The sequence below is a fragment of the Lytechinus variegatus genome, chromosome 5 (genome assembly GCF_018143015.1).
Source record: "Lytechinus variegatus isolate NC3 chromosome 5, Lvar_3.0, whole genome shotgun sequence".
NCBI classification, from domain to species: Eukaryota; Metazoa; Echinodermata; class Echinoidea; order Temnopleuroida; family Toxopneustidae; genus Lytechinus; species Lytechinus variegatus.
The window spans coordinates 11,920,638-11,944,976 of record NC_054744.1 but is presented as its reverse complement, the minus strand read 5'-3'; the positions used below and the strand labels follow the sequence as shown (position 1 = coordinate 11,944,976).

The following is a 24,339-nucleotide window of genomic DNA, read 5'->3' as shown; positions in this document are numbered from 1 at the left end:
TCTAATCCTGATGGGTTTCCAGGAAAAAGTTTTCAGTGATTTTTACTGACTAATTTGCTCTAAACCAATCAGATGTAAGGATCACAGGAAGTCACTGAGTGCTTGTTTCATGAACTGCTTCCCTGTCTATCAAAGCACAGTATCCTCTAATCCTGAAGGGTTTCCAGTCCTGAGCATTTTAGCCACTGGCAAAGCGTTACATGAAAAGTTTTCACAGTGATTTTTACTAATTTGCTCTGAGTCAATCAGATGTAAGGATCAGAGGAGGTCACTGAGTGCTTGTTTCATGAAATGCTTCCCTGTCCATCAAAGCACAGTATCCTCTAATCCTGAAGGGTTTCTAGGAGCAAGTTAGCCACTGGCAGATGTCTTTGAACGATGTCCAATTGTCTGTCTGTTTCTACGTGATCTGAAGCAATGACAGCATGTGTTGCTCTATCACTCTCTGAACTGAATGCATAAAATGAGAAGCAAACAGCAAGGATAACGGTCTCCTCGTTTTTCAACATACACAAGAGGAATGATTGACAAAAAAATGTGCATTGCTCTTTTAAGCATGTTTGCAACCAAAATATTGATACCACAGTGCTTGTAAGCCAGGAGAGTATAAATATTGTCTTTGAAACTCTAAAGGAGTTTATGTACAATCAACTACTACAACCACTACAACTCTTACCACTACTACCTCTACTACTGCTACTACTACTACTACTACTACTAATATGACTACTACTACTACTACTTCTACTTATACTACAACTAGTACTACTACTACTACGACGACTACTACTACTACTACTACTACTTATACTTATACTACAACTAGTACTACTACTACTACTACTACTACTACTACTACTACTACTACTGCTGCTACTTCTACTACTACTACTACTACTACTACTACTACTACTACTACTACTACTACTACTACTACTACTACTACTACTACTACTACTACTACTACTACTACAACTACTACTACCACCACTACTACTACTACTTCTACTTCTACTACTACTACTAGCACCCCTTCCTTTCCCACTTCCTCCTCCACTACTATTACTGTTAGTATCAAATACTACTATGATATCACTATAATTATTACAACTTCTACAACTATAATTTTGATTGTCAAGAATAAATGAAAATGTTGAAGGCAAACACTAGTAATGTACCAAAATGACAATGTCACAATTTTCTTATGCATTTCAGTGGTTTTGTTATCATGTCTCGAGAACATGATGAAAAACAAGCCTCAATCCACATGTACTGGGAATCGGTCCATGAAGGCCCAAGATGAGGCGTATACATCCTTACTGAGACCCACTTCATAACTTCATGACTGTTTATACCACATTTCAATGGAGGTTTTCATCATACTGTATGAAATTATGATTGAGAAAATGTGGAAATACACAAAAACAAAATTGGTGATGTCATTTTTGGTACTCTACCAGAATAAAGCTAATGACAGAATAGAAGTGAAATGTGACTGACCTTGTTTATGACCCATCACCATAGACAGACTGAGAGGGGTGTGGCCAGATTCCATCTCTTGGGTCATGTCAGCTCCAGAATCTAATAACATCTTAACAATGATAGGATGGTTGTGATAAACAGCATACACCAATGGGGTGCCTCCATTCTATAAAAAAAAACAAGTAAACTTGCATAAGTCAACCTTCTTAGACCTGATTGTGCAAATTGTTTGCTACATTTTTCTTGATTTCAAACAGATTCATGAGGTCCCAAATGATTTGACTAAAGCCCAATGCACACTACGCAATGTGATTGGAACAAGATCTGATTGCAACAAAATCATAGAGTGTGCGCCAACAGACAGCGCACTGCAACTGCAACACGCTTTGTTGCAGTAGGATCGCAGATAAAATCTCAGACATTTGACGTTAAATCTTTCTACGATTTTGCTAATTTCATCCAATCAGAATTGTCCTGGACGATGGCGTCATGGCCGATTTGCTGTGTGTATGCAGTGCATACATTGTATGTGCAAATATGTACAAAATACATATGTGCAAAAGAAGAGGCATTATGAGATGCAGTATGTTGCAGAGCTGTTGCAATGTGTGCGCTGGCCTGCAATGCGATTGCACTGAGATGGGAATGGCCCATTGTTCCAACTGTTAGCGCAATTGCGTCGTATAGTGTGCGCTGGGTTTAAAGCAGTTACCTTATACTGCATCAAATTCACTCTGTAAAGTGGTCAGGGCACTTTTCAAGAAATGTTAGTTTACATCAAGAAGAATTGAACAAAAATGTTTTCTGATGTTTTTTTTTTTGGGGGGGGGGTGAAAGTTTCACAAGTTAAACATCTTTAGGAAGGCTGTTCCATATCACAGCAGATGAATAGACAAATGATCTCCCCCCCCCAGGTTTTCGAAACTTCGAGTGCAACAAGAGAACTGGAAGTGGAGGAATGTAAGGATCTTAAAGGGATGTAGCTTTTATTTAATGAAATAAGGTACTGAACCATGTACACAGTGGGAAGATAACAACAAAATCTTGGAAAATCTCTAAAACTTCAAGTTGATAATTTGAAATCAGGTCTTGACCAAAAATTTGTGTGACACTGTGCAAAGATGAAGAATCCCATTTGCCACCAAAATTAAATCTCATTTGAAAGATGAAGAATCCCATTTGCCACCAAAATTAAATATCATTTGAAAGGGATATGTGTCAAAACAACCCTGTTTATATTAAAGGCCATCCTTTTTCAGCGGCAATTTTATGCATTTTCCTTGGGTGGCCTTTAATAGACGGAGACAGGCATGACAATAATTTCCAACTGAATATATACTTACATAGTCGAAGACATTAACAGGAGCTTTCCTTTGCAGAAGCATACGGACTATATCTGCATTTCCGATGCTGCATGAAAAGGCAAGACTTGTCTCCCCATCTAAACTGGCCTTCCTCGGGTCTGCATTATTCTCCAGTAGAAACCGTACCATGTCCACCTGGTTGTGCTGGCAAGCCCAAGAGAGGGCAGTATGACCCAACGGGTCGGTTTCGTCAATATCTGTCCCGGTTTCAAGCTTTTCTGCGATCAATGCCAACTCCCCCTGTGCTGCAAGTTGGTGGATACTGTGGTCCACTATGATTGAATGGAGAAGAAAAATACAAAAGGAGATAATTTAAATAAAGAGGAGCACAAAATTATGCCATATCTGAGTCCCGTAACACAAAGGTTAGCGATCGATCGTACGCTTGATTTTCACGATTGATTGTACATTGTAGTCAATGGAATCAATCGTAGAAAAATGTTCTACGATCATTGTTAAGTTTTGTGTTACGGGCCCCTGGTATTTAATATTCTCATTTCAAGAAGATACATAATTTGAAATCACAACAATGAAGGAAATAACAAAACAAAAAAAGCACATCAATGATGTGGAGCTCATCCGGCATCTTGCAACGAAATTTAACACAATTTTTTATTTCAGCCCAGTTGACACTATAGTGAATTATATTGCTGACATAAATTGAGGAAACAAATGACAGAGAATAAGCATTTTTTTGTGACTTATGAATGAATTTTGTATAATTAACTAGCATAAACAATTTTCAAGTCAAAATTTCAAAATTCTATGTAGAACCTTGGTGAACCTCATGTACCTCTCAGATGGAACAAAAGAAAAAAATTCAAAATCAGTCAACAAATTAATAAGAGGCATTTTTTGTGAGTTTTGAAAAATATGCATAAGTTAGCATGTAATAAGTTTCAAAATTCTGTGTAGAAGAGCTATCATATAACAGAGATGCGACACAAATATTAAGAATATTAATCAGATAAGAAATTACAATGTGAATAACCAAATTAGAATTAAATATCAATCTCCTTGTCAGTGAATCATAACAACCAACTGACACTGAATATTACCAATAGGTAATATCCATCTACAAATTACCAATAATATTACGAGTTAAAAAAAAACCCTGAACCAATCAAATTCATGGAATTCATGTCACTCCCTATTTTTTTCCAAACCCCAAATCACAAATCGATATGTTGTCCTTTGACCGTCCTGTATTCATTCAAAAATTTTTATTTTTAACTTGTTAGTGAGAGAGCTACAAGTAGACGAGTGATATAGTAACTTCTGTTATACATGTATGGTACCCTACCGCCAACCCAACCCACATCACATGCCAAGTTGATGACAAAGAGACAGATTAGTTTATCATGCGATCAATTGACTTACCTATAGGAAATGTAGGTGTAGTAGTTTGGATATTGCCTCTTTTTGTGTTGGTGAAAGATGTTGATTGCTGCATGGCGAGAAATACATAAAACAATATTGCTCTTTGAAAAGTATTTGTGGAATTACAAATATCTAAACAGTCCCACAAATGACTGTCAACTACAATCTGTTATGATGCCTCCAAAGAAAGAAAGCAAGAATTGTTATAAGGAGGAAAAATACTTGACTAAACTCTCTAATGTTTATGGTAACTTTCTTTCATGTTGAACCCTGTCCATCACCACCACTACCACCATTTTTTAAAGGTTAAAAAGATTGATGTTAAATAATGGAAAAGATACTGGTAGTTTCATCATGTTTTCTTTTAACTTAAAGGAAATATTCAGATGTCAACAGACCCTAAAATGATGGATGTTAAAATGAAAAAAAAAGGGTAATTGCAGTATTCTATCATTTCCTTAGTACATCAAAGGGATCGAAGGGAAAAATCAACACTTTCTAATCTACATGTACTTAATAAGGTCAATATGTACAACATGAAGAATTTTAGTTTCTTTTAAAAGCAATCTCCAAGTCTATTTTCCAATGGCTTGGTAATATATCATTACATTTCAATTGTTTTGTATAAAACGATAATTGGACAAGTCCAAGTAAAAAACTGACAGCTTCGTATTGCACTTTAGTACATAACTGAAATCAAATTAAACATCAAAATTCAGTTTTCTTTGGAAAAATATCATAACTTCTTGACTGATTTACTCTAAACCATGTGTTTTCACATCTGACGACCAACCTTTAATGAAAACATTAAAATAACTTAAAACTTTAGACTATGTTGGGCATCAGACTAAGATTAATGGAGGACAAGTCAGCACTCTGCAAGAAAACCTCTCCCAACAAACAAATTTTATTAAGAACATAATAACAAAAGTGAGCACTTGTATTTATAAAGATGGAGACAAAGTGGAGACAATGGCATAGTAGTGATTCGAACTCACAACCTTGCGATTATGAGTCCAATGCTCTTTGGAGGCGATATGGGGGTGCAGCTAATCTTCTAGAGGCAAAGCTAGGGGGAAATAGTGTAAATAACATCTTTCTGAGAATTGGTGACTGCATATCTCGTCAGTCAAACCAACGCAAAGAACACCAGGGGTGTACAGATGAGACACATATTATCAGACCAGTTTGGCTTCTTGTGAAAGGAAAGCTACTTTCTCCAAAACCCAACATAGAGGGAGACTCACAAAGGATACACCCCCCCCCCTTCAATCCACTTCAGTAGCAGTCTTGTGTTGGCTGCTTCTGAATTGGATTGACATGGGCATTATCAGACCTGCCAACCTCTGGGAATGAAAAACTGTATTCTGTGATAAAAAAAAACTGTATTTTTCCCCAAAAAAGTGTATTTCATAATAAAATGCTTGGCGCACTCGCTCATCACGGCGCTCAAGCTGCCTGCAAGCTAAAATGCGCACTGCTCTTGCAGATAAAAAAAAAACATTGAAACATGTGTATATCTTCACCCTGGTTTTAACAAAATGATTGAAAAAAAGTTACCTGAAATTACATTGATCTAATGACCATTTTTGTATACGTTTTATGAAATAGAGACATACAGAGATTTATTATTTCTTTTTAAACAAAAAAACACATTTTTAAAGAAAAAACGTACTGCCATATTTTGGTTGCAAAAACGTACTTAATACGCCTAAAACGTACTGGTTGGCAGGTCTGCATTATACAGCCAAATTCCTATTTCATGCACAAGACTTTCTACAATCGTGCAAATTGTCGTGATCATGTGATCCATGACTGAGATCTACAGGATTGAGATCCAAGGGTCAACCAAAATCTAAGGAGCCCACCCTCCTTCCTGGTTGACAAGACTCCTATCAGGTGACTATGAAGGTCAAGTCACAAATTCACTAATTTCTCTCACATGTACATATTTGTTTGCTTTGATATCATATAAATTCATTTTTGTGCACTTCTTGGGGAAACAGTACAAGGTGCAACACACTGTTGATGTACCATCTAAACTCCAGAATAATGTTCAGTGTGTTTCTATGCATTACAGCTGTGATCTTGAGAGATAAACAAACACAAAACATCCCCTGAAGTGATTGATAGGCAAACTACAATTTTCTAGTTTGTTATTACTTTCCATGGATTGAGAACAAGATATGTGGAATAACTAATGTAATTTGTCTATTATTAAGACTAATTCTACTGGCTGGTGATCACGAGGAAGGGCTTCCTCCCACAAGGGCCCCTTTTTATTTTCCATGTAGGTAGGTTAAAGGCATTTGTCCCCTGGAAAGATCAAACTTCAAGATGTTGATGGACCTGAATCCACCGACGGGACAGTCGTAACCATGACGAAAATCTTGCTTTGAAGAGCAGTATACCCCAGTTTGGGCAGTTTCCCTTATCATCAAATCTCAGTACTACAAACCCTATTGCCCTCAAGCATGAAATTTAAGTATAGAAACACCTGTTTCTTGACCTCGGTCCGAAGATAATACACCCCAGCATCAACGGTCACAGCAGGGGGCCACACACGATGGATTGCAATGTGTGTAGTTCTGGTGAGTGCATGGAGTTCCATGTATACACGCGTTGATAGAAACTTTTTCTTCCTTTCTTTCTTTCTTTCTTTCTCTCTCTCTCTCTCTCTTCCTTCCTTCCTTTCTTTCGTTAAGACTTTATCATTGCGTGAGTGAACGGCATGCATCCCATATTTTCTTGCTGGACGGACAGAAACTATATGGGATGCATCGCGGTCCTTGCATGCTAAGCATACCGTAATTCTTATTCTGCTTACTTTCCTTATTTCGAGGTCGATTTTCTTAGTTCGAAATTGAAAATGGACTAGTATTGGATGTCTGAATGTAATATACTTGTTGAAAACGTGATTAATATCGAATACAATAATTTCATTCCGAAGATCCTTCTACAGGCAGACAAGTCTTACGTAATAGCACAGCTGTTGTTTATCATTTCATCCTTGGCTCAATGCTCGTTTAGCAGGCCCGTGGTGGTGAAATTGAGACAAGGGGATTACTTGGCCAAGATGGGTTTATCGGGGTTGGAAATGTTGTTTAAGATTTTCCAAATGAAAAAAGGGGTATCCGACCGCAGTTTGCAGTCCGAAGTGCGGTCGAGAATCAAATGGGAAATTTTCGTAATGACCCCGTAACTCTGATACGGGTGTGGGAGGGGGTTCTTTTTTCTTTGCCTGTCTCTCTTTCAGTCACATTTTTTTCCCTATCTTATCACTTCTTGACCATATAAATCCTCTCTCTCTCTCTGTCTTTACTTTACGGGTCAATATAACCCCAGAAAATATATCTTAGGCCACTGAGATTATTGGAATTGTAACTAATCCAAAAAAAATGCTGAATATATCACAAATGGTGCTTGGTACATGTACACTGAGAATTCAAAGTACCGAAAAACTTGTTAAAAAGTTATCCCCTCTTGTTAGAATGATTTTTTTTTAATATCTCATAGATCATCGATCAACAACCTTATCATTTTTGGGAAGTAATCCCCCTATTATTTGCTGATATCATATTCCACAGTTTATTGTTTCATATGTATTTAAATGTTTTATCGTGTTTTTTTCATAGAAAAAAAAGAATGAATATACAAGAAATAATAAAAAAGTAATAAAAAATATACGAAATAAAATTGTTGCCCTACTTTTCATACAGTGGGTGGCAAAAATATTCAACCATGACTTATTGCCAAATAAAAACAAGGAATGGAATGGTGGGGTGGAGGGGATTGGGCCTGCATGAAGAATCTTTTCTCTCTCTTTCAATAATCTATTTTTTTTTATTAATTGAAAGGAAAACTGATGGTAATAAGGCACTTACCCTCATTGGTGAATAGCTAGATTTGCTTGATGCTTTGCTTGAAGAGGATGATCTACTTGGACAGATCCTTTTCACTGTCGGTAGAAGGCCTCTGCTCTCTGTAAAAGAATATATTAGATTTACAAGTGTAACCTACAGTACCATACATAAGAACAATTGTAACTGATAAGCTCATCAATATCATTCAAAGGTCAAGTCCACCCCCAAAAAAGGTTGATTTGAATAAATAGACAAAAATCAAACAAGCACAACATAGAAAATTTCATCAAAATAGGATGTAAAATAAGGAAGTTACACGACATATTAAAGTTTCGCTAATTTTTCACAAATTAGTTCTCTGCAGTTATGCACAACTAAGTGATATGCAAATGAGAGAGGCAGCAATGTCCCTCACTCACTATATATTTGTGTATTTGAATAATAATATTTCATTTTTATCGATGTGACAATGAGGACCAACTTGACAGAACCATAAAATGTTATAACAATCGTAATTCTATTCAGGAAGGAACAAGACTTTGTTTTACAGGACAATAAGAAAATAAAAATATATCATATTTCATAAAATAAAATACAAAAGAATCAGTGAGTGGGTGACATCATCAGTCACCTCATTTGCATACCAACCAGGATGTGCATATAACTATTTTTTAAGTTAAGCAAATGTTCCGCTTTTGATGAAATTTTCAGTGTAATGTTTAGTTTAGATTTTTCTCTTTTAATTCAAATAAACTTTTTGTTGAAGTGGACTTGTCCTTTAAAGATGAAATATCCTCCAAGGAGCTCTGTTACATACATGTAGTGAGTATTCTGTCAAAGACATGTGCTTTGTTGATCGTCAATATTACATAAATATGACCAAAGACTGGTGTATTGATACATAAATTAATGTCTAGAAATGGAAATGGCTTAAGTTAATAAACATTACACCTTTTCATTCAAAATTAATGACTTTTGCCTCACTTTATAATAATGTACATGTACACTAGTCACAAGAGTATGTTTTAAGATTTTTAAGTCCTCTCTCAACAATACTTTTTATTACAGCAACTAGAATTTTTTAATCTTAAATATTTGCTGAAGAACTATGCTAATGACATGATAATCCTAACAAACATGTAACTAAACTTAAAATAAAACTTGATTTTTTTCTCCATAAAAGTACAGCAAAATTAGTCATACAATGAGAATCCTTGTAGCTAACTATAGAAGCACATTTTTCATATGTTGCTATTAGATCTGAACTAATTAATCAAAGTCAGACCAATTAATTGTCAGTGAAATGACTGATAAAAGAGCTTTATGAAATTGACCTGAAGTTACCTGGAAACATGACAGACTGTACTTCAAGATCCATGCTGGCTTGGTCCTGATCAGAGAGGGAGTTCAGCACACTGGACAACCTAGACATGTTAGGTCTTGACTCTTCATGATGTCCTTCACCTGGCTCAACATCTTTTCTTGATACCATAGCAACACCCAATGCACTCATCCTCCCTTTCTCACTTGACAAATGGACTGGGGTGGTTGCATCCAGATCTCGTCTTGCTACACTGGCCGGGATTCTGCCCTTCTCTGCTCCTTGAAGGCTGCTAGCAGGAATGCCATCCCGTCTTGTTGCCAGGATGATCCCAGAGGAGGCTGACAGTTGGAGAGGGATATTTGACTGTTTCTGCACAGGCAGGGTAGGGCTGAAGTTCTGGGTGGCATTGGCAACAGGCATCATAACAGTCCCTTTCTGTGTTGGAACAGGAGAGATGTTCACCTGTACTATTGGACTAGGACTTTGCATCACGATAGTCCGTTTCTGGGATGGAACGGGTGAAGGATCAATCTGAGCTACTGGACCGGGGCTTTGCATCACAATTGCCTGTCTCTGGGTCGGAACGGGGGAAGGGTTTACCTGCGAGATTTGGTCATGCCTTTGCATCACGACAGTCTGTTTCTGAGTTGGGATTGGAGAAGAGTTTAGCTGAACTATTTGGCCCGCGCTTTGAATGACATTGACAACAGTCTGTGTTGGAACGGATGACGGGTTAACCTGAGCTACTGGACCAGGGCTCTGCATCAACACAGTTCCCTGCTGGGTTGGAACCGGAGAGAGCGTTACCTGAAATATTGGACTAGGGTTTGTTGGAATGCGAGCAAACATGTTACCACCAGTGGAGGTTTGGTTGGTATCCATTTCTAGTTGGCTGATTCATCTCATGCCTGTAAATAGAGCAAATAAATCATTTCATATTTTTCAAAAAATATTCAACTTCATCTACTAGCTTTGAACAAGTAAGTGTATACATGTGTAAAGATTAGCAAGAACAATGTGCTCATTACAAATTCGCCTTACAGTCAATTTATGAAAGAGTGGGCCTGTGCATATACCTGAGATTACAAACGAGGTAGAGGCCATGCAGAAATAAACCATATCAAAGCCATTCAATAAAGGCACAACAGTTTTTTGCTCTCCAATGATACTGAAATATCCCCAACAGACCAATAACCTCGAGGTACACCATGATTGAATGCTGGACAAACATACATGTGCTCTAATCTCATTAGGGCAATTCCACAGGTTGGTCCAAATCATGTAACGTGAGTAACCGACACATTCCAAAGATTTGCCAGGAGCATAATAGAATATCCCAAGTTTTGTTTTTATACAAAGGATAGTCAGATAAGGAGATGTTTAGATCCTATCAATAATAATGGAGTTACAGCTCCAAGTATGAGTCAAGGTGTCTCCAAATGTAACGTGAGTAACCATGGAATAGCCCATTACAATTATAATAGAGAACAGAGCCCCCAACTTGATCAAAGCAACACTTGTTGCTTTTACACTGGTAAGAAAATCTTATTTTGTGCATATTACATCTAATTTATTTTCTAAAGATAGCAGGAGATTGAATTTTGTAAATTCATATTTAAAGGATGTTGAGTGCTTTTATTTTGTTTGTTATAACCATTGATAATTTTTTCATACATGGTTCTTTAACTTTAGGTCTAGAATCTTGCAAAGAAAAGTCAGATTCCAATGATTAGACTATTTATTAATTTATTCTTACGTTAATTTTACCATCAGCATCTGCTGGCGGGACATTTTTCAGTCCACTCATACTACGTACATGTATGAGGTTGTAACCGGTGTGTCGGCTCAGTTGGTAGAGCGTCCGTCTCACAACGGCAGGTCGGGAGTTCAAACCCCGGTCGCGTCTATTTCATGTTTATTTTGAAAAGTAAAATATGGACTTTATACTTCATATAATATAACCTTCTCCATCCAGGGATGAAAGTACATGCCAACATCAGAATTGGCCCCGTTTCCCCCAATATTTCATGTTATGTGCACATCTTTCATTTTCTATTTAATCCATATAATTTCTATACTTAATAAGGTCTTTTCACCAATGACACATATTGTCACAAATTAGGTAGCTTGTCAAAAGTCCATGCACCGTTCTTCATCGTTCTTCCCGCATCCGGGTTTTCTCTTCGGCTTTCCCGCCCAACGTTCCCTTGTCTTCAAAGGAACGGCCGCCATCAAAGGCCCTTTAATGCCACCGTTCTTTTGTTCGTCTTTCCTGCAAGTCTTAATTTCTGTCAAAAGGCCGAAGAATCTATTCTAAATAGCTCCCTCTACGACCAAAACAAATGTGTGCCTTCATCATGTTCATATTGACTGTCGGATCGAGAGTTCGGGTCACTGTTCTGAACTGTGGTTCGCATCTATCGTGCATTCATAAAGCCACGGTAGCTTAAAAAAAATCACGGATGTGTCAAAAATCGTTACTGATCTTTCGAATTTGCTGCAATAACCATGAAACCTCTTTTCTTGCAATTGGAAGACAGTCAATTCATGTTTTAGGTGGGAAAATAAGATTCCACATATTTTCGTTTCGTAGGCCCAAGCCATTCGTAGAATTCACGTCGACTTGGAATATTAATTATTACTCGCATCTCAAACAGGTGTCGAGAACACGCCCCCCCCACAAAAAAAAACAGAAGGAAATAGAATGATAAAATAAATATGACCGGAACAGCTTAGCGCTATTAGGCATAGAAAGATAAAAGATTTACAAAGATTTATTAGAAACTGTTTTAAATAGTTTTTTCATATTTTTGACGGGCAACCATTTCCCCAGGATAACATATTGTCTCTTAATTTTCTTTATCTCCATGTTTTAAAGGAACGGGACCAAAAGGGATTGTGAAAAGAGGAAAAAGAAACTAAGAGGTCAAAGGGAAAGAAAAGGAAGGGGAAATAAGAAAATAATATTTGGATGGAATAAGAGGAAGGGTGAAAAAATGGAGGAAATACAGTTGAAAGAGTGGAAAAAACTCGGAAATTTGAGAGGGGTTCTCCCGATTTCTGCCTCTGCATCGAAATCAATATTCATGAGAAAGCAGAGTTGTGTCCTCGCAGAAACCGTGATCAGGTGGGGGTGAAATTATTTTATGACTTGCGTCTTCGGAATGAGAGTACGCATGCGTATTGCGTATTGTGGTCGTCTATTTCGAAAATTGTATGCCATGAATGAATCAGCATCCTCAAACTTCCTGTACCCTTCTATCACTGGGGTATTTAGGGGGGGGAGCCGCCCTTGCCCCCTTCCATTATGAGAGGCACAATTAGAATTTGTAATGCAAAATGCAGCCAAAACAGAAGAGTGCCCCCCCTAAAAGCGGAACCTTTTTTCCCCCTGTCATGGATCCTCCCCTGACCTTTAGACATGTTGTATAGAAAGAAAGAAAAAAGAGAGGAGAAAAAAAGAAGAGGAAAACATAAGAGGAAGGCGAGTGAATAAGATGATGCGAAGACTTATTAAATAACTTTAATAATCATTACGCCACTGGGACAACCAATTCAAAGAAATAATTAAATATCAACCTTGGGCGGCCGATCGGGGAAAATATGGGTGAAAAAAATCCCCCCCCCTATTGGCGGAGGCTGGATCCGCCCCTGATTTAGATTTACATTTTATTCACCCTATCGATCCCCTCTCGGGGTATGAGAGTACAACATAAAAACAACATATAACAGACTAAAGTATAACTTCATTTAATTGGTTTAACGTATTAAACGTAATGTTCGGAATTGAAGATAAATACCAACTGTGGTAACGATCTGAAAATTTGTTCGATCAGAATCCAATGAAATTTACCAACGAAGTGTTTGTATAAATGAAAAATATTTGCCAAATAGCCCTGTGAAAGAAAGTCGTAAAAGTGCTGAGAAATGAGCGATATAAGCACAGAATTCCATCAAATGTCAGGTATTTTTCGAGGCAATGTTATAATACACTGTCCCACGTATGCTTTTCTGTTTTAGTGATCATCAGAAAAATCAGAATTATCGATATTGAGCGGCGATTTCATTATTCTACAAAGATAAGTGTATATTAATGTACTAGGTCTAGATTTATGATGAATATTTCGTATCGAAATCGTCATGTAATCATATTTGAAATTGCGCCTGATACGTTGTGCTGTACATGGTCTATATCCTCCCATAGTTATCGATATCGTCATCACCGCTGTTACTATCGCAATCATCTTCATTTCTCTATTATAAGTATTATCTTCGTTAACATTTCTATTATTTCATTATAATTTTATCATCATAAATCGATGGGGTGGGAGAAGGAGAAGAAGAATTACCAAGGAGAAGCAGACGTACATGTAGAATGGAGGAGCAGTAAAAAGGGATGAGATTAATAATGAGAGATGAGGAAGGATACGGAGAGGAAAAGGAAGATAGAGAAAAAAAGGAGACGCAAGAAGAAAAAGAAGGACGAAGGAAAAGCAGTAGGAGACGTATAAGAAGGGCAGGTGGGCAGAAGAACAACAAGAGAGGAGACGTAGAAAAAGGGGAGGAATGAAAAGAAAGAAGCTGCAGGAAAGGATGAGGTGGAGAAAAAAAAATAATGAAAGACGACAAAGGATATGAAGAAGAAGAAAAAAAGATTAAAAAAGGAGGAGTAAGAAGAGTAGATGACGAAGGGAGTGAAGGATGAGAACAAGAATGATAAGGTGGAAAAAAAGAATAACGACGGAGAAACAGAAGAAGTAGAAGAGGGGGGTGAGTTTGTTCTAAAGTAAAATCAATGTGAGTAGAATTAAATTAATGTTTTTATTCATATTGCACTTGCAGTGATTACATCATTACAATACTAGGATGCCATTATGTTCAATAATTTAAGCTTCAAAATTCGGTAATTCACGGGTGAAGATAAATTATGGGGCCGTAAGCTGCAGGGAGATATGTAGAGTGATATTAGCATTAGGTCATTGCTCTAAAATAGATGGAATGTGATTATTTATTATTAATATTAGTTAGTACACTTACTGGCCTAAAAGCAAAAGCAAATAGGGCCATGATATAAGCTTCTCCATCAAGAGAATTGAACATTATTGACCTTTCAGGATTGCTTGGCATTGATACTCATCGAACTGTTCTTTGCCCTGGCCTATCATGATCAGTCACCCGTATAGTAGAGAATCATTGACATGCTCAGCGGTTTCGCCAAAGAAAACAATGGGAGAGCTAGAAGCTCACAGTCTTGAATTCCCCATATCCGCTGCCGTGATTATTGTCGTAATTTCAATAGATAAACCTACTTCAAAAGACCGTTGGCCCGCCCGATGGGGAATCTTTTGTAATAATGTAGTGTATTAAAGTATGTGTATGCAGTAACTACCGCCCCGACTTCTGTTGTGCTATTTAAAAGATTTCTTTCACCATCATCGAGTAGCGATTAGCGTGTAAAATCGCATAAATTATCTCACAAAACGGATCTAATGTTCATGATTACCAATATCACCATAATCATTACCATTATTTTTCATTTCTTTAATAATAATAATAATAATAATAATAGTAGCGGCATATTTACCCAGGGTAGCCACTTCAGTTCCGAAAACTGTTCTCCCAGAGGGCCCTGCTATTATTACCCCGGCTTTAGCACGGTATACCTTGATCGGGCGCTCGAGCATTCGAGGAATTTCTTCCTACCGGGTACCCATTCACCTCACCTGGGATTATATAAACTATAAAATTGATACTGGAGAACGATTGGAAATAGATAATGAATGAATGATGATGATATCAGTGATGATGATGGTGGTAATTAGAACTTTGAAGTGATATTAATGGACATGATAATACGAATAATAATATCAGTGATAATGTTGATGATTAAACATTAACAAACGAAGATGATTGGTATATTTGCGGCAATGAACCATGTATAACTTGAGACGCGTTTTTCATTTATCATGTTTGTTATAAAGGGTTTTCATATCATGATCCTGAAAGACATAGATTATATTTAGATTAAAAAGAAAGAGAATGGATGGTCATCTAATTATGGAAAAGATTTTGCGGGATGTCAAGTCCGATGCAGTATAAAAATGGTAAATAAAAAAGAGGTAGATGCGATTTTTATATCAACGATATCATCCCCCCAGAGTCTATCAAGTTATGAGTTTGTGTGCATTTTAGCGAAATTGACATTTGTAATACGAGATTATTCTAATTTAGAGTGCTGTAACATCCGAACTGCATGCCATTCCTGCTACGTACGTTTTGAATTCATCAGATATTTCGATTTCTGGATGCATGTTATATCAGTTAAAGCGGTGTACGCCTGAATCATATTGATTGTCATTTGTCATTAACTTTATAATAACGTCGATATACCAAAACAGAATTCATCAGGTTCTTTATCATTACAACAATGATATGAACTTATGCACATATAGGCCTACGTCTTTTGCTTGATAGAACACTGACCCCCCCCTCCATTAGAGCGAGAACAATATTGTGCTCTCTCATTAATATTGATTTCGATAAGGAGATCGGGAAACGCACGCCATTAATAGTAATTTACATTATTTGTATACCACTTACAAGTGAAGCACAAAATATGTATCTAAACGCTACGGAACAAATAGAAAGAGAGAATGAATTTCACCAAAATTTAAAGTATTTGCACAATTCACAGTAGGCTGTAAACGATAGGGGGCTTCACATGCGGAGGGAAAGGCTATTTAACCCCCCCCCCAAAAAAAAAAGTTTTAACATTGACTTGAATTTCTCTCTTGAATCTGCTTGTTTAATACTTTCTGTTAGATCGTTCCAGAGTTGGATCTAGGGGAGGGGCATGGGGCCCGCCCCCCTCCTCCCTCTATTTGCGGAGCAAAACCAAAACGGGGAAAGAAAGACAAAAAGAGGAAAAGAGTGGAGAAAAAAACATAGGAGGAAAACGATTGAATAAATAAGATGAGGGGAAAACAATTAAAAAAAATTATGTCATGTCATTATATAAAATTTTCGCTCCTGCTTCACGCTCGCATTGCCTTTTAGGTGATTTACACATATGGAACTCAAAATATCAAATTTTGAAGTCAATATACATAACATATTTCAACTCGGAAATCGAACTTTCATTTTTAAAAAGTGTTCTGTAAAAATTTATTTTTTTATTGTCTGAATATCAACATTTTCTGCTCCCGCTGCACGCTCACAAAATTTGATTTGTCAGGTACCTATTATTTTCCTGTATTTCATTTTAGTTATCAGAATATTCCTATTCATGTCAGATTGTAAAACATATTAGCTAGCGCTGCACGCTTGCATATTGATTGGTGAGTTATGAAAATTTCAATATTAATTATATTACAAACTAATTAAAATCTCCATTTTATGACAGTTTATCAACAATTTTCGGCTGGCGATTTGCGCGCACATTGATTGTTAAAAATATATCAACTCAGGCATCTTATTCATAATTACAAAAGTGCTTTAAATATATAATATTGACAGATTTCCCGCTCTGATTAGGCTTATTAGATTAATGAATTAATTTATTGATAAATTGTCCCTTTTTCAGAATGGAATATCAAAAAGTTTCATCTCGCGATTTGATAAGAAGAGAAATAGGAAGACAGTCATAATTTTCACATGATGGAATATTGTTCTTAGAATATCCCGGCCCTATGTCAAAACTCAAAGTAATAATAATAAATCATATATGTTCCTTTTTAACTGTGATCCATATCCACTCACAATTCTACAAATCTCAAATTTTCCTCGCGCTCGCTTCGCTTGCTTAGTTATGTATTTACCTTTTTCATGATTACAAAGATTGCTCAGAACTTTGATTGTTGAAATATGTAACGTTTTCATTTACAGATAATTAAAAGTAGCCGTTAACAGATTCTTTTTTATCAGAACGATCAATGCGTACTAAATTCATTCATCTCGTTTAGGATCACAAGCATTGCCAGAATGCTATTTTAGGACAAAATACATGAAATAAAAAAATAAAAATTAGCGCGCGCTTCGTGCTCGCACTATTTAGATTAGGCTTGTGAGATTATTTTACATATATTTTTACATTTGATTTAAAAGAATAAAGCTTAAAAGTGACACTATTTGGTTTACATATTATGAAGCGCCTTCTCATATTCCAATTTTACTTTAAACGTAAGTATTTTATTTTCAAACGAAATCTATGAAAAGGGTGCAGTTAGGCTTTCATTTTGATTCCAAATAGTCTCATAATTGGGATTAGTTGCAAACACGGTTTTCGAATAGAAGGCACATTGGGGAACATGAAAGTATCAAGACAGTCACCCGCGCTGACAAAGTGATAATCTCCCCTTGACATACCCCTACCAATCAAGAGGTCATCTTTCTATTGAAATCCGCAACCCGTCAGACCACCTCTATGTTCAAGAATATACGTTAATCTCCCCAATCAAGAATGGGGTAATTTAAATCTACCTTGTCAATGGGGTAGGCCGTTAAATACAGCTTGCAATGCGCTGGCCCATGTCATTTTCAACGTCCGGCTTTCGGGGAATTAAAATGATTGGATTGTATTGTGTTACTCCGGCAGGATCCGCACCAGCATGCACTCCATTCTTGTTGATCTAGTATGCTAAATACCTCGGTCACATTTGTTCTAAGGCGAGTCGAAAACAGTCATTTTAATAAAATGAATAAAACGGCTGTTTTCGACTCGCTGTATGGCCGCCGTAGAGCAAATGTGACCGAGGTATTACCATTTTCTGTACGTTAATTTATTTTTTGGTGCATATTTAAATATGCAAGCTATACAGAATGCAGCTTTACGATTAACAGGTGAAGTACAAAGTTGGAAGGGAAACTAGGCCAAAGAGGCTTTCGTATTACTAACTTTACGTCGGTAAATTATGTTTACCTTAGACACTGGGAATCTAATTTGCAATAATTTGACATACACACATTGCAGATTAATTTAGATATTTGATAGGAAGAAGAAATCAACGGCAATATACACGTATTGTTCAAGTCAAACGTGAAGGTTAAAAAAGAATAGGTATAGAAAAGTTTTAGAAAAATTCAAAGGAAGAAATAAAGTTGGATGAAAAAAGGAACCATCAGAATTAAGTTGACAAAATTGAATATTATAAGTAGAACAGGAAAATTGAAAGAAATAATTAAGTCCCCTCCCCCAGCGGACTGGTTTGAAGGGGTGGGGTCACCATGCATAAAATCATGGTACTTGTTGAGGCCTCAGCCCCAGACCCCCCTTCGGTTATGTGGCTCCTGGATGGTCACAGAGCACTCTAGATCACAGGGGAAATTTATATAAGAGAATAAAGACGGATCCCAGGTAAAAAGATTTTATAGATTTTCCTGTCCAATATCATGTCGGAGTCACTTAAATGTGTTAATTTGCATTTTCATTCACGCGATATTTTTCATCGGTCATTAAAGTGTAGAATGTGATTAATAGAAGACGCTATAATTCCTTTATAAACACTCAACTCTATTCATGGTCAAGACTACCTCAACTTTGATAATTTCAATATTCATTTTTAAGTGCTTTTGATTTCGTTCGAAGGTAAAGATGTTTGTAATGGTCTTAAAAAGTAACGAAAGTACTTTTTGTTCTGAATTTCGGGCAATGAAATTCAAGAATTGTGCATTTAAGCTACAATGACCGATATGACAGCTTAAGCATCCAATTTATTTTTTAAAGTTCAAATAAATGATATTTTATTCGTTTGTTTTGCACGGCATCTGTATTATGTGTGAATATATAAGTTTCTAGAATTCAAATGTTTAAACAAATGCAGTGGCGTACCTAGGATTTTCCACAAGGGGGGGGGGGGCAAAATCGCCCAAAAAGAGTCCTCAAAAAAGGACATTTCACAGAAAAAACAAATTGACAAGAGGGCTAAATTAAACATAGACCTATGTTAAGCTCAAATTTGAATTTCAACGCTGCCCTTAGTTTTCAGCCTTTTTTCCACCAAAAAACGTTTGCATTTTATGTTTTTAGTGTTTTTTTTTTTCACATGCAGTAGCGTTTCAGTGTATTGCTTTAAACTCCATCATTTTTGGACCCAGGTATGATTCATATTGCATCTTTTGCGTGAGGTTTTGCATTTCGTTTACAAAGATGTTAAGGTCAATTCCACATCTTTCCTTTTCACCCGACAATGCTGACTGTGCGCGCTCAGTGTGATGAAAAAAAAAATCTTACCCTCGCCTGAACACTTACTTTTAGAAATTCAATTTCTTAACGGTATGTTCTTCAAAATAAAACAACATGCTCGTGCTAAAGGGCTAAAGCTTAATAGTTCTATTAAAAAAATGAAATCTAAATCTTATTGAATTTTGTCATATACTGAAACCCGAAACGAAAAATTATCAAAAAAATGTGAAAGCGTAACTTTTGAAAATATATACCCCACTGAACTACGCACACCGATACAAGGACACAACGATATCCAGATCAGTGACTAGAGATGGCTCGTTTAATAGTTTGCCTAAGACGTCGATATCGTGGACATAGAGGGCGCTCATGCAGAAACATCTTATCGGAGAGCCAACCGGGGGGTGTCAAAAGAAAAGATAAAAGCGCACGATTCCGTTTTCGCTGCAAAAGGGAACGCTGTCGTCTTAAATGGCAAGAGCACTGACCCGTAGGAAAGAAAAATGGACAATGGCACGCTGAGCGGGTTCGCCGCAGAATATAAAGGTAAAAACGTACGCACACCTTTGACAACCCACGGGCCTATATATCATAACCCTCTTCATTGAATGAGTGCTGTGAGCCTCTACTTAAAAAAACAAAAACAAAATGAGTAGACCCCTAACATTTTCATTTTGAATGCAGGATAAACATGATAACAGAGCATTGACAATTAAATGCTTTGCTCAGAGGCAAAGGTGTCGCGGCCTGGGATCAAAAACCCGGACTTTCCATGTATAGTCAGGTGCCTTAGACCACTCGGTGACCATTCACGGCACCCACATCTTCAGACTGATAAATAGGTCTACTTCTGTCAGGGATATGCTCCACTGAGACTTCGTCTGGCTCTGCACTGCAGCATCCCCTTCGTCAATAGACCGATGAGGCCATTTGGGCTCGTAGTGGTGGAGCTCCACCCATGCCTTAACTCCAATGGGTCAGATGCATGAAAAGCAGCAATTGCTGGCAAGCAATTGCTTAAGAGCACAAGCAATAGCTATCCGTGCCTCGTGTGGAGTGGACACATTTTTAAACTTTTGCTATATTCGCAATAAAATTGTTTTAAATCTCAACTTTTTAGAAGCCATCCAGTGTTTTTAGTAATCTTTTTATCAAATTTAATCACCCTTTCTTCATTTGTTTGTTCATTTTGGATTTTCAATCGTCATCTTTGGAGAAATTTTAATGTGTTTTTAGCTTCAACAAACGCTGACGTTCATGAGCAATGCACATCGCCTCGGACTCAACATCTACGTCTTGACATGCCCACCAGCGCTACTCTGCCCAGGTCTACATGTCTTCGGTTGCGATTGTTTCTTCACAAGCTATCCTCGCCTTCAGTTTTCTCCATCTCGTGTTTTTAACTGCTTTTGTGGATTTGTGCGATTTAATTTCTTTTTCTTGTATTCTGGACATTTTGGATATTTTTAATCTTGTCACACATACTGACAGGCCTTTCTAACAGTTAGATTTTAGCGAACTTCGAGCAACCTTTGACCTGGTCTACCACCATCTTGGATGCCACCATGAATATGAAAATCACCATTAGCCAGAGCACATTCTGATGCATCTAAATGAGAACTTTTTCAATAACACCACTACCAGAGATTAGGTCCAACATTATCATTAACAACAATGATTGGGCTAGCTGCATGACATTTTGTGACCCTCTACCCGACTTTATCAGCAGAATGCCGGTAAGCCTGTTCTTTTTTTGTGAAGCAAATAACTCTCGCATGTTTACAGTTACACAGTTAACATCTGTTATAAACATTCCTTTTGTTACTGTTGTTGGCTAGAGATGTGAACACTAACCCGGGGCCTTACAAGCCACAATAACCCTGTGGCGAATGTGGGAGAGCTGTAAAGTGGGGTCAACATTCTATCGAATGTGATAACTGCGACATTCGGTTTCATTAACATTGCTTACACATGTCTGATGAGATTTTTGAAGTGTCACAATCACATCCATCATATATTTGGATTTGTTGTGCTTGTGGTCTACCAAATTTCTTGACATTTTTAGATTGTTCCAGAACTAGGAGGACTAACAGTCAGAATGGTTTTGGTTTACAATCTGATATCTGTCAACTCAAAAGGGCTATTAAAGTGGTGCTCTCCAACTGTAGAGAGATTTGATCCCAGAAGGAGGACATTGAAGTTCTCACTTAACAGAACAAACCTGATTTCCTTTGCACTACAGAACATGTTTTGTGGTCAGGAGTTCTCAAGTGTCGACACACATCCTTACTTGGGGCTCCATCTTTCCAGCACCCTGAAACGGAACCTACAAATCCTTGGTACCACCCATCCTTGAATACGCCTCTGCAGGATGGGATCCGGCACTCAAGCAAAACATCAACTCACTCAAATGAATTCAAAGACAAGCAGCGAGATTCTGCACTAACAACTACATACAAGAGAAGATGGTGTTGTTACAGGGGCCCTAAAGGTTTGAGGCTGAGCCAAACTCAAAACCAGATGAACCAACTGAAGGCTTTGCATGATGTTCAATCCTTCCTGCTTTCCTTTTTTTTGTTCCATCTATCTTTATTTCCAATCTTTATGAGCTTTCTTTCCTGATCCTTTCTCTCTCTCTGTTAATTTATCTTTCCTTCTTTCTCTTACTTTCTTTTTTTTTATTTCCTTATTCTTTCTTTCCTTAAATATTTTATTCCTTCCTTCACCATTCCTCTCCGTTTTATTTTCATTCTTTTTCTCCTTCCATCATTTTCTTTCTTTGTTTTATTTTTTCCTTCTAATTCTTTATTCTTTTCTCTTCCCTTCCCTTCTTCCTTCTTTGCTCCCTCTCTTCCTGTTTTTCTTCTTTATTTCTTTCAAAAAATGAAGGAAACTTCTTTCTTTCTCCCTGCTTTTTCCTTATTTTCTTTTTTTTCTTTCTCTCCTTTATTTTTCTTTCACACATTCATCTTCCCTTCCTTTCTTTTTTCATTTCAAAGAATGGTGCAAACCTTTTTTCATTCTTCTTTTATTTTTTCTTTCATTTTCCCCTTAATCTTTTCTTTCTTTCCTCTCAAATCATCTCTTTTCTTTCTCTTCTTCATTCTTTTGTTCAATCACTCTTAATTCCTTTCTTTATATTCTTTTACAAGTCTAACATTGTGTAGAATTACCTTTATTTATTTTTTAAACAAAAACCTGGCTCAGTCTATCCGCTCGCGCATTGTCCCGTATTTCATTTTGTGTAGTCACCCATGGCCGATTCATTCGTGGCAGATGCGAACAAGGACCACTGACAATAAATAAACTTTGTAAAGATCAAGTCCACGCACATGCATACTCTTATTCTGAAGTCACGAGACATGAAGATTCATAATGGCTTCCAGAATTGAAAAGGGAAAAATAATTTCGTTAAAGGAGTCTGGGGCGCGGGAGATCAATCAATCAAGTGCTTGCTACACTGCTAGCTAGTACGGTACTAGCATTGCAAACGCAAATATTAATGAATGGGACCGCACGAATTACAGGCGCTTACAGTATTTCGTTTTCGCACGTCTTCGTTTCCTTGAATTTCAATAAAACGCAGTTATATCTGCTTTATAATTCATTATTGATAGATCTTGAGAATGAAATCATATGAGACAGGAGCAAACCACTTACCAAACAGACTGGGGAAAGACTTTGCTCCTCCTACATTCCTATCTCAGAATCACTCTGGACATACCGGTATACAAAGCACGATCCTCACGTTATCGGTCGCCATCTCTTTACCGACTCTGTACATACACCATTACCGTAATCGGTAGTTAATATCAGTCATGGTGACCAATAACTTACTAATCTGAATTAAGCGAATATTTTATATTGCTGATGATCAAGTACTGTAGTAATCAACGTTATAATAACGCAAAAGAAGAAAAAAGGGAGTGCTCGAATTCGAGAGGATGAAATAAATTAGCTAATGAGTAAACTTTCAACTTCATAACCTACCAACCTGTGTTAAAAGTCAATGGCAGAAATTAGACGAACCTTAGTTTTCAGTTTTTACCAGAGTTTTCTCAAGTAAAAACTTTTATGCAACAGACCTCTGGTGTTACAACTTGCAAGACATTTATAGGTCCCAGCAATCAGTTATAGATTTTGCAATTAATGATTTCTGGTCATGGTTAATTGATCTACAAATGGCAAATTTGGAATTATTGTTCATTGATTGGCTAAATGGTAAAACTTTTAATAGGGTAGGAAACCTTTCATTGTACAAGCTTACAGGGTCGTGTATTTGAATTCCACCATGTCCTAGCATCATTTGGCAAGGCATCAATCCAAACATTGCCACTCTCACCCAGGTTCTAATTGGGTACCGGTAGAAAACAACCCTCATCGTGGTTGGTTTAGCAAGCTGCAATAAAAGCTGAGAATCAAGTGGAATCGTGCAATATAAAAGTCTTATTATCAATCAAAGCAGCCCCCCACACCAACCTGCACTTTTTACCCTCAGCTGGTATGACTGAAACCTACATTTATAAAGGCAGGTATATGGATCAGTAATTGTAATGAACAATTTGTTGTTGCAACATCTTGAAATAAATTTCTTAAACAATGGCCTAAAACAATAAATACAAAATATAGTTATATGGTTGGCTGTTGGAGACCTGAAAATTTACATGATTTGGATCTATAACACGTTTATAGTTAAGATCATTCATTTACAAATTTCTCCCAGAAAGAATATTAATAATGTACATC

The 24,339-nt window shown here is 37.0% G+C and overlaps 1 protein-coding gene across 1 annotated transcript; it reads right to left on the bottom strand.

The window, feature by feature from the left end:
* Positions 1–48: 48 nt before the first annotated feature.
* Positions 49–23,503, bottom strand: LOC121415353 (ankyrin repeat family A protein 2-like). Its single transcript, XM_041608535.1, has 7 exons — positions 23,254–23,503; positions 9,434–10,321; positions 8,111–8,208; positions 4,227–4,293; positions 2,826–3,118; positions 1,501–1,648; positions 49–450 (listed from the first exon to the last, which is right to left on the bottom strand). Exons 2-7 carry the CDS (start codon positions 10,293–10,295, stop codon positions 401–403), a joined length of 1,518 nt encoding a protein of 505 aa, XP_041464469.1. The 5' UTR covers positions 10,296–10,321; positions 23,254–23,503; the 3' UTR covers positions 49–400.
* Positions 23,504–24,339: the final 836 nt, after the last annotated feature.